Source organism: Oncorhynchus masou, chromosome 31, assembly GCF_036934945.1.
Source record: "Oncorhynchus masou masou isolate Uvic2021 chromosome 31, UVic_Omas_1.1, whole genome shotgun sequence".
Lineage (NCBI taxonomy): Eukaryota > Metazoa > Chordata > Actinopteri > Salmoniformes > Salmonidae > Oncorhynchus > Oncorhynchus masou.
Window position 1 is genome coordinate 98,461,315 of NC_088242.1, and position 18,357 is coordinate 98,479,671.

The 18,357-nt window shown below is 45.0% G+C and overlaps 1 protein-coding gene across 1 annotated transcript in view; it reads right to left on the reverse strand.

Annotated features, from left to right (window-relative positions):
• LOC135525353 (solute carrier organic anion transporter family member 2A1-like) overlaps positions 1-18,357 on the reverse strand; it is a 72,807-nt gene that overhangs the window by 42,687 nt on the left and 11,763 nt on the right. The window contains exons 2-3 of the mRNA XM_064953056.1: positions 4,940-5,077; positions 4,064-4,226 (exon numbers count right to left, since the gene is read on the reverse strand). Of these exons, the coding sequence (XP_064809128.1) occupies positions 4,064-4,226; positions 4,940-5,077 (301 nt within the window). The remainder of the gene's footprint in view (positions 1-4,063; positions 4,227-4,939; positions 5,078-18,357) is intronic.

Genomic DNA, 18,357 nt, shown 5'->3' on the forward strand with positions numbered 1-18,357 from the left:
CTCCACACTAATACACCCCTCCACACTAATACACCCCTCCACACTGCCACACCAATACACCCCTACACACTGCCACACCAATACACCCCTCCACACTAATACACCCCTACACACTGCCACACCAATACACCCCTCCACACTAATACACCCCTCCACACTGCCACACCAATACACCCCTCCATACTAATACACCCCTCCACACTACCACACCTATATACCCCTCCACACTAATACACCCCTCCACACTACCACATCAATACACCCCTCTACACTACCACACCACCACACCAATACACCCCTCCACACTACCACACTACCACACCAATACACCCCTACACACTGCCACACCAATACACCCCTCAACACTAATACACCCCTCCACACTACCACACCTATATACCCCTCCACACTAATACACCCTCCACACTACCACACCAATACACCCCTCTACACTACCACACCACCACACCAATACACCCCTCCACACTACCACACTACCACACCAATACACCCCTACACACTGCCACACCAATACACCCCTCCACACTGCCACACCATTACACCCCTCAACACTAATACACCCCTCCACACTACCACACCTATATACCCCTCCACACTAATACACCCCTCCACACTACCACACCAATACACCCCTCTACACTACCACACCACCACACCAATACACCCCTCCACACTACCACACTACCACACCAATACACCCCTACACACTGCCACACCAATACACCCCTCCACACCAATACACCCCTCCACACTAATACACCCCTCCACACTGCCACACCAATACACCCCTCCATACTAATACACCCCTCCACACTACCACACCAATACACCCCTCCACATCAATACACCCCTCCACACTATCACACCAATACACCCCTCCACATCAATACACCACTCCAAACTACCACACCAATACACCCCTCCACATCAATACACCACTCCAAACTACCACACCAATACACCCCTCCACATCAATACACCACTCCAAACTACCACACCAATACACCCCTCCACATCAATACACCACTCCACACTACCACACCAATACACCCCTCCACATCAATACACCACTCCACACTACCACACAAATACACCCCTCCACATCAATACACCACTCCACACTACCACACCAATACACCCCTCCACACTGCCACACCAATACACAACTCAAATTCAGTACAACACTCCAATACACCACTCCAAAACACCATTCCACTCCACTCCACCACTCCAATACACCACTCCAAAACACCACTCCAAAACACCATTCCACTCCACTCCACCACTCCAATACACCATTCCACTCCACTCCACCACTCCAATACACCACTCCAAAACAACATTCCACTCCACCACAACACTTCAGCACACCAATCCAATACACCACTTTTCTACACCATTCTGCTATACCACTCCATTCCAAAACATCACACCACCCCTACACCACCACTCTACCACAATACTACTCTACTCTATGACAGGCTGAGTCAGGTCCAACATACTGGGACTGCTGCTTTAGAGAGACTGACTGTGGATGATGCTTTAGAGAGACCGACTGTGGATGATGCTTGCTGCTTTAGAGAGACCGACTGCGGATGATGCTTGCTGCTTTAGAAATACCGACTGCGGATGATGCTTGCTGCTTTAGAAATACCGACTGCGGATGATGCTTGCTGCTTTAGAGAGACTGACTGTGGATGATGCTTGCTGCTTTAGAAATACCGACTGCGGATGATGCTTGCTGCTTTAGAGAGACTGACTGTGGATGATGCTTGCTGCTTTAGAGAGACTGACTGCGGATGATGCTTGCTGCTTTAGAGAGACTGACTGTGGATGATGCTTTAGAGAGACTGAATGCGGATGATGCTTGCTGCTTTAGAGAGACTGACTGTGGATGATGCTTTAGAGAGACTGATTGTGGATGATGCTTTAGAGAGACTGACTGTGGATGATGCTTGCTGCTTTAGAGAGACGGACTGTGGATGATGCTTGCTGCTTTAGAGAGACTGACTGTGGATGATGCTTGCTGCTTAGAGAGACTGACTGTAGATGATGCTTGCTGCTTTAGAGAGACTGATTGTGGTTGATGCTTTAGAGAGACTGACTGTGGATGATGCTTGCTGCTTTAGAGAGACTGACTGTGGATGATGCTTGCTGCTTTAGAGAGACTGATTGTGGATGATGCTTTAGAGAGACTGACTGTGGATGATGCTTGCTGCTTTAGAGAGACTGATTGTGGATGATGCTTTAGAGAGATTGACTGTGGATGATGCTTGCTGCTTTAGAGAGACTGACTGTGGATGATGCTTTAGAGAGACTGACTGTGGATGATGCTTTAGAGAGACTGACTGCGGATGATGCTTGCTGCTTTAGAGAGACGGACTGTGGATGATGCTTGCTGCTTTAGAGAGACTGATTGTGGATGATGCTTTAGAGAGATTGACTGTGGATGATGCTTGCTGCTTTAGAGAGACTGACTGTGGATGATGCTTTAGAGAGACTGACTGTGGATGATGCTTTAGAGAGACTGACTGTGGATGATGCTTGCTGCTTTAGAGAGACGGACTGTGGATGATGCTTGCTGCTTTAGAGAGACTGACTGTGGATGATGCTTGCTGCTTTAGAGAGACTGACTGTGGATGATGCTTGCTGCTTTAGAGAGACTGATTGTGGTTGATGCTTTAGAGAGACTGACTGTGGATGATGCTTGCTGCTTTAGAGAGACTGACTGTGGATGATGCTTTAGAGAGACTGACTGTGGATGATGCTTGCTGCTTTAGAGAGACGGACTGTGGATGATGCTTGCTGCTTTAGAGAGACTGACTGTGGATGATGCTTGCTGCTTTAGAGAGACTGATTGTGGTTGATGCTTTAGAGAGACTGACTGTGGATGATGCTTGCTGCTTTAGAGAGACTGACTGTGGATGATGCTTTAGAGAGACTGACTGTGGATGATGCTTTAGAGAGACTGACTTTGGATGATGCTTTAGAGAGACTGACTGTGGATGATGCTTTAGATAGACTGATTGTGGTTGATGCTTTAGAGAGACTGACTGTGGATGATGCTTTAGAGAGACTGATTGTGGATGATGCTTGCTGCTTTAGAGAGACTGATTGTGGATGATGCTTGCTGCTTTAGAGAGACTGACTGTGGATGATGCTTGCTGCTTTAAAGAGACTGACTGTGGATGATGCTTGCTGCTTTAGAGAGACTGATTGTGGATGATGCTTTAGAGAGACTGACTGTGGATGATGCTTTAGAGAGACTGACTTTGGATGATGCTTTAGAGAGACTGACTGTGGATGATGCTTTAGATAGACTGATTGTGGTTGATGCTTTAGAGAGACTGACTGTGGATGATGCTTTAGAGAGACTGATTGTGGATGATGCTTGCTGCTTTAGAGAGACTGATTGTGGATGATGCTTTAGAGAGACTGATTGTGGATGATGCTTGCTGCTTTAGAGAGACTGACTGTGGATGATGCTTGCTGCTTTAGAGAGACTGATTGTGGATGATGCTTTAGAGAGACTGATTGTGGATGATGCTTTAGAGAGACTGATTGTGGATGATGCTTTAGAGAGATTGACTGTGGATGATGCTTTAGAGAGACTGATTGTGGATGATGCTTGCTGCTTTAGAGAGACCGACTGCGGATGATGCTTGCTGCTTTAGAGAGACTGACTGTGGATGATGCTTTAGAGAGACTGATTGTGGATGATGCTTTAGAGAGACTGACTGTGGATGATGCTTTAGAGAGACTGACTGTGGATGATGCTTGCATATACTAGGTTTTAAAACTCATGCGGCCAGTTTCCCGGACACAGACGAAAGCCTAGTCGTAGACGAAGAAGCATTTCTTACTGCTTCTCAGCCACAAGAAGGTTCACATCTGTGTTCTGGAAACTCTGCCCATGAAGGATTTTTATTCAGAAGTGTGTCCTTTGTATTGCAGAGTACTGTAGATATAATATATATATATATATATATAAATATATATATATTTTTTTTAAATGTATATATATTGAACCCCTAGATCTTACCATGTATGACAGAGTCAAACTCATAGGGCTGGGACAGGAAGTGAGGTAGGGCCAGGATCAGCGCGCTGATGGACATCAGCAAGCCACCCAGTCCAATCAGACGAGGCCGATGGACCCTGCTGCCCAGGTAACTCACAAACACTATCAGAACTGTGTTCCCCACCTAGAGACGGATGGAGACAAGAGAGAGCCCTGTAATCTGGATACAGTAGTACTGTGTACCCCACCTAGAGACAGAGGGAGCCCTGTAATCTGGATACAGTAGTACTGTGTACCCCACCTAGAGACAGAGGGAGCCCTGTAATCTGGATACAGCAGGTCTGTGTTCCCCACCTAGAGACAGAGGGAGCCCTGTAATCTGGATACAGCAGGTCTGTGTCCCCCACCTAGAGACAAGAGAGAGCCCTGTAATCTGGATACAGCAGGTCTGTGTCCCCCACCTAGAGACAGAGGGAGCCCTGTAATCAGGACACTGCAGGTCTGTGTCCCCCCACCTAGAGACAGAGGGAGCCCTGTAGTCAGGACACTGCAGGTCTGTGTCCCCCCACCTAGAGACAGAGGGAGCCCTGTAATCAGGACACTGCAGGTCTGTGTCCCCCCACCTAGAGACAGAGGGAGCCCTGTAGTCAGGACACTGCAGGTCTGTGTCCGCCACCTAGAGACAGAGGGAGCCCTGTAGTCAGGACACAGCAGGTCTGTGTCCCCCCACCTAGAGACAGAGGGAGCCCTGTAGTCAGGACACTGCAGGTCTGTGTCCGCCACCTAGAGACAGAGGGAGCCCTGTAGTCAGGACACAGCAGGTCTGTGTTCCCCACCTAGAGACGGATGGAGACAGAGGGAGCCCTGTAATCTGGATACAGCAGGTCTGTGTCCTACCTCGTGCAGAGAGGAGACGGTACCGGAGGAGAAGCTGCTGAGGCCAAAGCATCTCTCGATGGTGGTGATGGTGCTCTTAAAGTAGGAGCTGTACAGGAGCTGGGTGAGCTGCAACAGGCCATGACACAGCACAAACACCTAGAAGAGGAGAGAGAGAGACAAATCTATTTTATCTTTATTTAACCAGGCAAGTCAGTTAAGAAACAAATTCTTATTTTCAATGACTGTGGTCCCGCCAGCTAGATTCCCAGTACATCGCGCAGACAGGAATGAAGAACTCTCCGGGAAGAAGAAAGGTGATGGTGTATGTCCCATGATTAACTACTCATGATGTGATTATGATAACATACAGAAACACAAGGCATTTTGTTCACCAGACCTATTACCTCCCAAGAAAATTATTTTCTGTTATACTCACAGCCATATATATTCCCCCTCAAGGCAATACCACGACGGCCCTCAAGGAACTACACTGGAAACCATATATCCTGAGGCGACATTTATTGTAGCTGGGGATTTTAACAAAGCAAATTTGAGAAAAACTCTATGGAAGTCTATCAACACATTGACTGTAGTACTCACTCTGGAAAAACACTCAACCACTGATACCCCCATTTCGAAGGATTTCTACAAGGCCCTCCCCCACCCTCCCTTCAGCAAATCAGATCACGACTCCATTTTGCTCCTCCCTTCCTATAGGCAGAAACTCAAACCGGAAGTAGCCGTGCTAAGGTCTATTCATTGCTGGTCTGAGCACCAGGAATCCATGCTTCCATGCTTCAAGATTGTTTTGATCACACTGGCTGGGATAATCCGGGTAGCCTCTGAGAATAACGTGAGTTGCAGCGATGAGAGACTAATTACCAATTGGATACCACGAAACTTGGGGAGAAAAAGGGGTAAAAAAATACTATACTATTATTGACATATACACAAACATTGTGACTGAGTTCATCAGGAAGTATTTAGGGGATGTTGTTCCCTCTGTGATTACTAAAACCTAACCAAACCAGAAACCGTGGATAGATGGCAGCATTTGTGCATAACTAAAAGCGCAAACCATTTAACCATGGCAAGGTGACTGGGAATATGGTTGAATACAAACAGTGTAGTTATTCCCTTCCGTAAGGCAATCATGCAACAGGCAACATGTCAGTACAGACACAAAGTGGAGTCACAACAGCTCAAGCACAGCGCCTCTTCAACCACAGGAGGCTGAAGAAATTCGGGTTGGCCCTGAAGACACTCACAAACTTTTACAGAAGCACAATTGAGAGCATCCTGTCGGACTGTATCACTGTCTGGTACGGCAACTGCACCGCCCACAACCACAGGGCTCTCCAGAGGGTGGTGCGGTCTGCCCAACGCATCACCGGTGGCACACTGACTGCCCTCCAGGACACGTACAGCACCCGTCACAGGAAGGCCAAAAAGATTGTCAAGGACATCAACCCCCAGGCCAACGCCTGTTCACCCCGCTATCATCCAGAAGGCGAGGTCAGTACAGCTGCATCAAAGCTGGGACCGAGAAGACTGAAAAACAGCTTCTATCTCAAGGACATAGAGACTGGTAAATAGCCATCACTAGCTGCCTTCCACCTGGTTACTCAACCCTGCACCATAGAGGCTGCTGCCCTATAGACATGGAATCATTGGTCACTTTAATAATGGATCAGTAGTCACTTTGATGTTTACATACTGCTTTACTCATTTCATATGTATACACTGTATTCTATTATACTGTATTTTAGTCTATGCCAGTCCAAATATTTCTATATTTCTTAATTCAATTTTTTTACTTTAAGATTTGTGTGTATTGTTGTGTTTAATTTTTAATTTTACTAGGCAAGTCAGTTAAGAACAACTTCTTATTTTCAATGACGGCCTAGGAACAGTGGGATAACTGCCTGTTCAGGGGCAGAACGACAGATTTGTACCTTGTCAACTCGGGGATTTGAACTTGCAACCTTTCAGTTACTAGTCAAACGCTCTAACCACTAGGCTACCCTGCCGCCCTACCCTCCCTGCCGCCGTATTGTTAGATACTACTACACTGTTGGAGCTAGAAACACAAGCATTTTGCTACACCCACAATAACATCTGCTAAATGTGTGTATGTGACCCATACATTTTGATTTGATGATAGTTTGTTGGTGATGTGGACACCAAGGAACTTGAAACTCTCGACCCGCTCTACTACAGCCTGGTTAATGTTAATGGGGTCCTGTTCGGCCTTTTCCTGTAGTCCACGATCATCTCCTTTGTCTTATTCACATTGAGGGAGAGGTTGTTGTCCTGGCATCATACTGCCAGGTCTTTGACTACCTCCCTATAGGCTGTCTGATCAGGCCTACCACTGTTGTGTCGTCAGCAAACTTGTTGGAGTCGTGCTTGGCCCAGCAGTCATGGGTGAACAGGGAGTACAGGAGTGAGGGGCCCCAGTGTTGAGGATCAGCGTGGCAGATGTGTTGTTGCCTACCCTTAATAATCTGTTGTAGAGGGAGTCCCAAGGTCCTTAGCTTAGTGATGAGCTTTGTAGGCACTATGGTGTTGAATGCTGAGCTGTAGTCAATGAACAGCATAGGAGTTCCTTTTGTTTAGGTGTGATAGGTCAGTGTGGAGTGCGAATGAGATTGCATCATCTGTGAATCTGTTGGGGCGGTATGCAAATTAGGGTGGATCTAGGGTTTCCGGGTTGATTGTGTTGATGTGAGTCATGACCAGCCTTTCAAAGCACTTCATTTACACGGGTTACCTTTGGGTACTTGGGCACAGGGACTATGGTGGTCTGCTTGAAACATGTAGATATTACAAACTCGGTCAGGGAGAGGTTGAAAATGTCAGTGAAGACACTTGCCAGTTGGTCCGCGCATGCTCTGAGTACATCCTGGTAATCCATCTGGCCCAGACCTTGTGAACGTTGACCTGTTTAAAGGTCTTGCTTACATTGGCTACGGAGAGCGTGATCACACTGTTGTCCAGAACAGCTGGTGCTTTCATGCATGCATCAGTGTTGATTGCCTCAAAACAAGCAAAAAAGGCATTTAGCTCATCTGGTAGGCTCGCGTCACTGGGCAGCTCGCGGCTGGGTATCCCTTTGTAGTCCATCCGACGAGCGTCAGAGTCGGAGTAGTAGGATTCAATCTTAGTAATGTATTGACACTTTGCCTGTTTGATGGTTAGCTGAGGGCATAGCGGGATTTATTATAAGCGTCCGGATTAGTGTCCCGCTCCTGGAAAGCGGAAGATCTCGCCTTTAGTTCGATGCGGATGTTGCCTGTAATCCATGGCTTCTGGTTGGGATATGTACGCACGGTCACTGTGGGGACGACGTTGTCAATGCACTTATTGATGAAGCCGATGACTGAGGTGGTGTACTCCTCAATGCCATTGGATGAATCCCAGAACATATTCCAGTCTGTGCTAGTGAAACAGTCGTGTAGCGTAGCATCCGCGTCATCTGACCACTTCCGTATTGAGCGAGTCACTGGTACTTAGGGTCCTGTGTGGCTCAGTCGGTAGAGCATGGTGCTTGCAACGCCAAGCGTCGTGGGTTCGCTTCCCGCTAGGGCCACCCATATGTAAAAGTAGTGGCCCCAGCCGACTTGTAAGTCGCTTTGGACAAAAGCGTCTGCTAAATGGGATATATTATTATTATTATTATTATTATTATTATTATTATTATTATTATTATAATTATTATTACTTCCTGATTTTGTTTTTGCAGGAGAATTATGGTCAGATTTGCCAAATGGAGGGTGAGGGAGAACTTTGTATGAGTCTCTGTGTGGAGTGAAGGTGGTCTAAGAGTGTTTTTCCTCTTTTTTTTTGCACGTGACATTCTGGTAGAAATTAGGTCTGCATTAAAATCTCCGGCCACTAGGAGCACAACTTCTGTATGAGCATTTTCTTATTTGCTTATGGCCTTATACAGCTCGTTGAGTGTGATCTTAGTGCCATTGTCAGTGTGTGGTGGTTAATAGACTGCTACGAAAAATATAGATTAAACTCTTGGTAGATAGTGTGGTCTACAGTTTATTATGAGGTAATCTACCTGAGGCGAGCAATACCTTGAGACCTCCTTAGTTTTAGACATCACGCACCAGCTGTTATTGACAAAGAGACACACACCCCCACACCTCGTCTTACTGGGCACCCCCACCCCTCGTCTTACTGGGCACCCCCGCCGTCTTTCTAGACGTAGCTGTTCTGTCCTGCCGAAACATGGAAAACCCAGCCAACTAGCCAACGTTCAGCCACGACTTGGTGAAACATAAGATATTACAGTTCTTAATGTCCTGTTGGTAGGATGGTCTCGAATGGAGATCATCCAGTTTATTTTCCAGTGCTTGCACATTGGCCAATAGAACGAATCGTAGAGGCACGTTACCCACTCGCCGACGAATTCTCACAAGGCACTCCGATCTCCGCCCCCCTGTATTTCCGTCTTTTCTTCACGCAAATGACGGGGATTTGGGCCTGGTCTCGGAGAAGCAGTAAATCCTTCGCGTCGGACTCATTAAAGAAAAAATCTTGTCCAGTTCGAGGTTAGTAATCACTGTTCTGATATCCAGAAGCTCTTTTCAGTCATAACAGATGGTAGAGGCAACATTAAGTACAAATTAATGTGAAAAGAAAATCACAAAATAACACAGTTGGTTAGGAGCCCATAAAATGGCAGCCATCTCCCTCCATGCGCCATTGTCTTTTCCAAAAGTAGTCTGGAGTTTTTCACCCCTAGTGGCACAGGAGATATTTTGATAGAAGTGAGGTAGGACGGTTTTAACATTTATGGATGTTTATGGATGAATACTCTCTTGGTAGATAAAAAGTTCTGCTGCTTACCATGAAGTCTTCTATATGTCTGTGAAGACACTAGCCAGCTTTGCATGCTTTGAGAATGCGCCCTGGTATCCAATCTAGGCGGCCTTGTGATTGCTAACCTTTTTGCTTACATTGTGATCTCGCTCTCCATAGCCAACGTTATCTGGAAAAGCAGGGTCTTTCACGAAAGACGGTGTTATATTCCTCGAAGGGAGCATAAAAGGCAAATGGACTGATGGACTGAGGCTACGTCGCAAATGGCACTCTATTCCCTATATAGTGCACTACTTTTGACCAGTGTCTTTTGCAGTACACTACTTGTATGTAGGGAATAGGGTGCCATTTGGGATGGAGGCTGAGCCTCGTCCATTCCAGAACCTCCTGGGGTTGTGTAGACACAAGGTGGTCCAAGGGCCAAGGGGGCATGTTGAGGTTTAGACCTGGATTTACTATGAAAACAGCAGTGGATAAATTCTAACCTTTTGAGTTATTTATCAGCTACAAGACCTACAGGCTGAGGCAGAGGCATAATCAACTCCCCGTCCAATTCTGGGACAGTTAATACTCCTATTAAAGCCTGGCTTTCTGCTTTGTTAGCACGCACAATAGATGCCTTCACAATGTTTTCTAGCAGGTTTTTAAAAATTATTCATGTTTTGCCTAGACCTGTTTTCTCAAGCAACCAAACAAGCTGAATAACCTTTTTTTTGTGTGTGATTTAATTTAAAACTAAGATTTATCAGTTTGACTGGCAAGTCGGGCAAAAAATGATCCTCTGCTGAAAATGTGGAGTTTCAAGGTGACATAGACTAAACTAGCTTCAACACAGTGGGCAATAAATCATGTCAGATTTTAAAGACGAAGCATCTTTAATGACAGCTATGGGGCTATGTGTAACTGGGGCTATAGCTAACTGGGGCTATGGGGCTACAGCTAACTGGGGCTATGGGGCTACAGCTAACTGGGGCTACAGCTAACTGGGGCTATGGGGCTACAGCTAACTGGGGCTATAGCTAACTGGGGCTACAGCTAACTGGGGCTACAGCTAACTGGGGCTATGGGGCTACAGCTAACTGGGGCTATGGGGCTACAGCTAACTGGGGCTATGGGGCAACAGCTAACTGGGGCTATGGGGCTGGGTTTTAGTGTAAGTTGCGCTTATATCTGTCTTATTGCAACATCATAGGAGAAACACAGTCAACACACACTTATGGGCAAATAGCAGTGGGGCAATCAAACCTTAATGGACGAGGAAATAATTATTTTACATGGTGAAATACTTATTTTACATAGTGAAATAGTTATTTTACATGGTGAAATTGTTATTTTATATAGTGAAATAGTTATTTTACATGGTGAAATAGTTATTTTACATGGTGAAATAGTTATTTTACATAGTGAAATAGTGAAATAGTTATTTTACATGGTGAAATGTTATATAGTGAAATAGTTATTTTACATGGTGAAATAGTTAAATAGTTATTTTACATGGTGAAATGGTTATTTTACATGGTGAAATAGTTATTTTACATGGTGAAATAGTTATTTTACATGGTGAAATAGTTATTTTACATGGTGAAATAGTGAAATAGTTATTTTACATAGTGAAATAGTGAAATAGTTATTTTATATAGTGAAATAGTTATTTTACATGGTGAAATAGTTATTTTACATGGTGAAATAGTTATTTTACATGGTGAAATAGTTATTTTACATGGTGAAATAGTTAAATAGTTATTTTACATAGTGAAATAGTTATTCTACATGGTGAAATAGTTATTTTACATGGTGAAATAGTTATTTTACATGGTGAAATAATTATTTTACATGGTGAAATAGTTATTTTACATAGTGAAATAGTTATTTTACATGGTGAAATAGTGAAATAGTTATTTTACATGGTGAAATAGTTATTTTACATGGTGAAATAGTTATTTTACATGGTGAAATAGTTCTTTTACATTTACAGTTGTATGCCTGGATAATCATTCATTACTGAACTGTATTCAAAGTATTGTGTAGAAACTAACAAACTAATTCAAATTGTTGATAACACAGGTGTTGCATATGATTACTCACTCTGTCAAACATGACAAACACAGAAGAGGGATTGCTCTTTACATGAACCTGTAGGCATAATTGTCTTGCACTGATGACTGTACAGCCAGCTGATCAATGACTGTACAGCCAGCTGCCAGCTGATCAATGACTGTACAGCCATCTGATCAATGACTGTACAGCCAGCTGATCAATGACTGTACAGCCAGCTGATCAATGACTGTACAGCCAGCTGATCAATGACTGTACAGCCAGCTGCCAGCTGATCAATGACTGTACAGCCAGCTGCCAGCCGATCAATGACTGTACAGCCAGCTGCCAGCCGATCAATGACTGTACAGCCAGCTGCCAGCTGATCAATGACTGTACAGCCAGCTGCCAGCTGATCAATGACTGTACAGCCAGCTGCCAGCCGATCAATGACTGTACAGCCAGCTGCCAGCCGATCAATGACTGTACAGCCAGCTGCCAGCCGATCAATGACTGTACAGCCAGCTGCCAGCTGATCAATGACTGTACAGCCAGCTGCCAGCTGATCAATGACTGTACAGCCAGCTGCCAGCTGATCAATGACTGTACAGCCAGCTGCCAGCTGATCAATGACTGTACAGCCAGCTGCCAGCTGATCAATGACTGTACAGCCAGCTGATCAATGACTGTACAGCCAGCTGATCAATGACTGTACAGCCAGCTGATCAATGACTGTACAGCCAGCTGTTCAATGACTGTACAGCCAGCTGCCAGCTGATCAATGACTGTACAGCCAGCTGATCAATGACTGTACAGCCAGCTGATCAATGACTGTACAGCCAGCTGATCAATGACTGTACAGCCAGCTGTTCAATGACTGTACAGCCAGCTGCCAGCTGATCAATGACTGTACAGCCAGCTGATCAATGACTGTACAGCCAGCTGCCAGCTGATCAATGACTCTACAGTAACCTTCCAGTTTACAGTAAGCATTGCAGTTTGATTCCAGTTCATTGAGAATGTTGATTAGGCAATATGCTAACTTTTTTGAATGACTATGTTAATATCAAGGAGCCACTGAAGTAAAAGTTCTTTCTATTGTAATTTGTCACTTCGAGTTCTAAACTTCTTGTTTTTTAGCACAAACACATTTCTTTGAGCACAGACACCTCTTTCTCCGTTTCCCCGGTGACCATTGTGTCTGAGGCCTTGTGGCCTGCTGAGAGGAGATAATGAAAGGAAGTGTCGAATTCAATATGACATAATATTCCAGACAGTTTCATAACTTTCATTACAGAGACACGTGCTGAGGAGACGTCTGGCTGGACACTGTGTGTGTGTTTTTGTTTTTGACCAGAAGTACACAGAAGGATAGTGAAACAAGGAAAATTCAGACAAGTGGGGACATTTCACCGGGGCCCAAAGGAGAAAAAAAAAGCTATTTTAGGCTTTTAAAAAAACAAAAAACATTTAGGCTTTTATTTTAGGTTAGAATTAGATTTAGGAGTCAGGGAAAATATAATTTTGAATGGGAATCAATTATTTGGTCCACACAGGATAGCAAAACAAACGTGTTTGTGTGTGTGTGTGTGTCGGACACTGCTGGACCTCCATAATACAGTCTAAACATACAAGTGAACAGTCTGTCTTCCTAAACAAATAAAAAGCTTGGCTTAATTTCCGACTAGCTCAACCTTATTTACACAGCCAGTACAGCCCAATAGAGTTGAAAGCGAGAGGCAGATCTCAGACCTAACATAGTTTTCCTTCCTACTGCTGTCTATTGTGATGAATGAAGATGAAAAGGCTCAGCTTCACAATATAATCATGATCAAAGACAAGACTGCTGTCTGATCTGAACCACATCCTCTCTCATTAGACAGACGACTCAGCTCTACCCCTCTCTCTCTCTACCCCTCTCTCCCTCTCTCTCTCTGTCTCTCTCTCCCTCCCTCTACCCCTCTCTCCCATCTCTCTCTCTCTCTCTACCCCTCTCTCTACCCCTCTCTCTCTCTACCCCTCTCTCCCTCTCTCTCTCCGTCTCTCTCTCTGTCTCTCTCTCTCCCTCCCTCTACCTCTCTCTCTCTCTCTACCCCTCTCTCCCATCTCTCTCTCTCTCTCTCTACCCCTCTCTCTACCCCTCTCTCTCTCCGTCTCTCTCTCTGTCTCTCTCTCTCTCTCTCCCTCCCTCTACCTCTCTCTCTCTCTCTCTCTCTCTCTACCCCTCTCTCCCATCTCTCTCTCTCTACCCCCTCTCTACCTCTCTCTCTCTACCCCCTCTCTACCTACCTCTCCACCTCTCTCTCTCTCTCCCCCTCCCTCCCTCCCTCCCCCTCCCTAAAAAATATATATATTTTTTAGTAGTAGCCTAGTGGTTACAGCATTGGACTAGTAACCGGAAGGTTGCAAGTTCAAACCCCCGAGCTGACAAGGTACAAATCTGTCGTTCTGCCCCTGAACTGGCAGCTAACCCACTGTTCCTAGGCCGTCATTGAAAATAAGAATTTGTTCTTAACTGATTTGCCTGGTTAAATAAAGGTAAAATAAATAAAAAAGAATCCAACCATTCTTTTTTTTTTGTGAGACGACATGAACGAAGAGGAAAACAAGTTGAAATATCCTCAATTACCTCGACTAACCGGTGGGCCCCCCAATGACCTCGACTAACCGATGAGGCCCCCCAGTCGACTCTGTAACTGGTGGGCCCCCCAATGACCTCGACTAACCGGTGGGCTCCCCAGTCGACTCTGTAACCGGTGGGCCCCCCAATTACCTCGACTAACCAGTGGGCCCCCCAGTTGACTCTGTAACCGGTGGGCCCCCCAGTTGACTCTGTAACCGGTATCCTTTGTATATAACCTGACCACCTGAACAAAGTAGCACTCCACTGTTCACCTGATTGACCTTTAAAAAAACACAACTCAAAACATGGTCCAGGTACAGTTGAAGTCGGGAAGTTTAGCCAAATACATTTCAACTCAGTTTTTCACCATTTCTGACAGCAAAGCACCCCCACAACATGATGTTGCCACCCCCCGTGCTTCACGGTTGGGATGGTGTTCTTCGGCTTGCAAGCCTCCCCCCTTTTTCCTCCAAACGTAACGATGGTCATTATAGCCAAACTGTTCTATTTTTGTTTCATCAGACCAGAGGACATTTCTCCAAAATGTACGATCTTTGTCCCCATGTGAAGTTGCAAACCGTAGTCTTTTTTTATGGCGGTTTTGGAGCAGTGGCTTCTTCCTTGCTAAGCTGCCTTTCAGGTTATGTCAATATAGGACTCGTTTTACTGTGGATATAGATACTTTTGCATCTGTTTCATCCAGCATCTTCACAAGGTCCTTTGCTGTTGTTCTGGGATTGATTTGCACTTTTCACACCAAAGTACGTTCATCTGTCTCCTTCCTGAGCGGTATGATGGCTGCGTGGTCCCATGGTGTTTATATTTGCGTTCTATTATTTGAACAGATGAACATGGTACCTTCAGGTGTTTGGAAATTGCTCCCAAGGATGAACCAGACTTGTGGAGGTCTACAATGTTTTTGGCTGATTTCCTTTGATTTTTCCATGATGTCAAGCAAAGAGGCACTGAGTTTGAAGACAGGCCTTGAAATTTATCCACAGGTACACCTCCAATTGACTCAAATTATGTCAGTTAGCCCATCAGAAGCCATGACATCATTTTCTGGAATTTTCCAAGCTGTTTAAAGGCACAGTCAACTTAGTGTATGTAAACTTCTGACCCACTGGAATTGTGATACAGTGAATTATAAGTGAAATAATCTGTCTGTAAACAATTATTGGATGAAAAATGACTTGTGTCACGAACAAAGTAGATGTCCTAACCGACTTGACAAAACTACAGTTTGTTAACAAGAAATTTGTGGAGTGGGTTGAAAAACAAGTTTTTAAATGACTCCAACCTAAGTGTATGTAAACTTCCGTCTTCAACTGTATGTCATGACATCACCAGTGGGACTTTCGTCTTTAGTTCTCTATTGTTCCTCAACGGGGGAGGGGGGGGGGGGGAGGTAATGACCGGGTCCCATCAGACCAACTCTTTGAATGCCCTTCCCCAACTGTCAAGCCTGCAGTTGCTTTTATTTGGCCCCCCAAGTATTCTGAGCAAAAAATAAATAATAATAATAATAAACTTTTCATTGTTGGACAGTAGAAGAATGTAAAAACACCAGACAAAATCAGCTCCACATGATTTTTAAATTAAGAAATCTGTTCCCAAGTAGGCGTACTTCCACACATTATATAGAGACGTAAAAACACGGTTTGAAATTATTACATTTTAGTCTAACATTATATCTGTTTGGGCTTTCGTGCGGTCAATCTTCCGTCTACAAATGATTTGTAATTATGTTCCGTGAGTCCTGTTGATAATCCCTGCCCTAGTCATGTAATGGTTGGATTTTCTCAGAGAGGCCGAGATCACAAGATTTTGCACTAATTTGTCTTTGTGTGAATTCTTTTTGTTTTGTTATGATGAATGAACATTCCTCCCTTATCTTTTTTGTTTTATTAAAACTAGCTGTCATCACATATAGTGTGCAGGGGTGCCTAGGCGTTCTGACAGTTTGACCATTAAACATGTTTCTACATAATAAACATTGTGGGGTTTCTATAAAACACACACACACACAAACTCCCTTTCCCATAAAGATTAATGTTGTTTTTTTCCCAGATTGTTTAATATCTTTGCACCCCCGCCTCCCGGCTCCTATGAAATTGTTTTTTAATGCCGACATACTGCATATTAACCCTGAGTTTTCACATTTGAGAAGAGGGCCATGTTCAGAATGAAGAAAACATTTTTTTTTAAAGTAGTGAAAAACAAGGAGACACTATCTGACACAAACACACAAACAGTAATCAGACCCTCTTCATCCACTACACTTCATCATCCAGACATGACACACACACACACAGCACATTCCTGTTGTAAGCACCTGGAGTTTGAGCTGGACCACCTGGTCTGGGTGTGTGTGTGTGTGTGTCTATGTACCATAGGGTTTAGGATTTGCAATAACGGCCAATCCACAGAACTAATCTGTATCTAAAGGGACCTACCGCAGTCCTACCCTGTTCCCTGTGAGAACCCTGAAATAAACTCAGGCTCACAGTGGATTTGGAGTTCCTGGGTTCCTGAGTTCCTGAGTTCCTGTGTTCCTGAGTTCCTGAGTTCCTGTGTTCCTGAGTTCCTGAGTTCCTGTGTTCCTGAGTTCCTGTGTTCCTGAGTTCCTGTGTTCCTGAGTTCCTGAGTTCCAGTGTTCCAGTGTTCCTGAGTTCCTGAGTTCCTTAGTTCCTGTGTTCCTGAGTTCCTGGGTTCCTTAGTTCCTGTGTTCCTGTGTTCCTTAGTTCCTGAGTTCCTGGGTTCCTTAGTTCCAGTGTTCCTGAGTTCCTGTGTTCCTGTGTTCCTTAGTTCCTGAGTTCCTGTGTTCCTGAGTTCCTGTGTTCCTTAGTTCCTTAGTTCCTGAGTTCCTGGGTTCCTTAGTTCCTGTGTTCCTGAGTTCCTGTGTTCCTTAGTTCCTGAGTTCCAGTGTTCCTGAGTTCCAGTGTTCCTTAGTTCCAGTGTTCCTTAGTTCCTGTGTTCCTGAGTTCCTGTGTTCCTGTGTTCCTTAGTTCCTTAGTTCCGGAGTTCCTGTGTTCCTGAGTTCCTGAGTTCCTGTGTTCCTGAGTTCCTGTGTTCCTGAGTTCCTGTGTTCCTGAGTTCCTGTGTTCCTGTGTTCCTGAGTTCCTGTGTTCCTGAGTTCCTGTGTTCCTGTGTTCCTGAGTTCCTGTGTTCCTGAGTTCCTGTGTTCCTGAGTTCCTGTGTTCCTGAGTTCCTGTGTTCCTGAGTTCCTTAGTTCCTTAGTTCATTAGTTCCAGTGTTCCTGAGTTCCTGAGTTCCTGTGTTCCTTAGTTCCTGAGTTCCTGTGTTCCTGAGTTCCTGTGTTCCTGTGTTCCTGAGTTCCTGTGTTCCTGAGTTCCTGTGTTCCTGAGTTCCTGTGTTCCTGAGTTCCTGTGTTCCTGTGTTCCTGAGTTCCTGTGTTCCTGAGTTCCTGTGTTCCTGAGTTCCTGTGTTCCTGAGTTCCTTAGTTCCTTAGTTCATTAGTTCCAGTGTTCCTGAGTTCCTGAGTTCCTGTGTTCCTTAGTTCCTGAGTTCCTGTGTTCCTGAGTTCCTGTGTTCCTGAGTTCCTGTGTTCCTGAGTTCCTGTGTTCCTGAGTTCCTGTGTTCCTGAGTTCCTGTGTTCCTGTGTTCCTGAGTTCCTGTGTTCCTGAGTTCCTGTGTTCCTGAGTTCCTGTGTTCCTGTGTTCCTGAGTTCCTGTGTTCCTTAGTTCCTGAGTTCCAGTGTTCCTGAGTTCCATTGTTCCTTAGTTCCAGTGTTCCTTAGTTCCTGTGTTCCTGAGTTCCTGAGTTCCTGTGTTCCTGTGTTCCTAAGTTCCTGAGTTCCTGTGTTCCTGTGTTCCTGAGTTCCTGTGTTCCTGTGTTCCAGTGTTCCTTAGTTCCTTAGTTCCTGAGTTCCTGGGTTCCTTAGTTCCTGTGTTCCTGAGTTCCTGTGTTCCTTAGTTCCTGA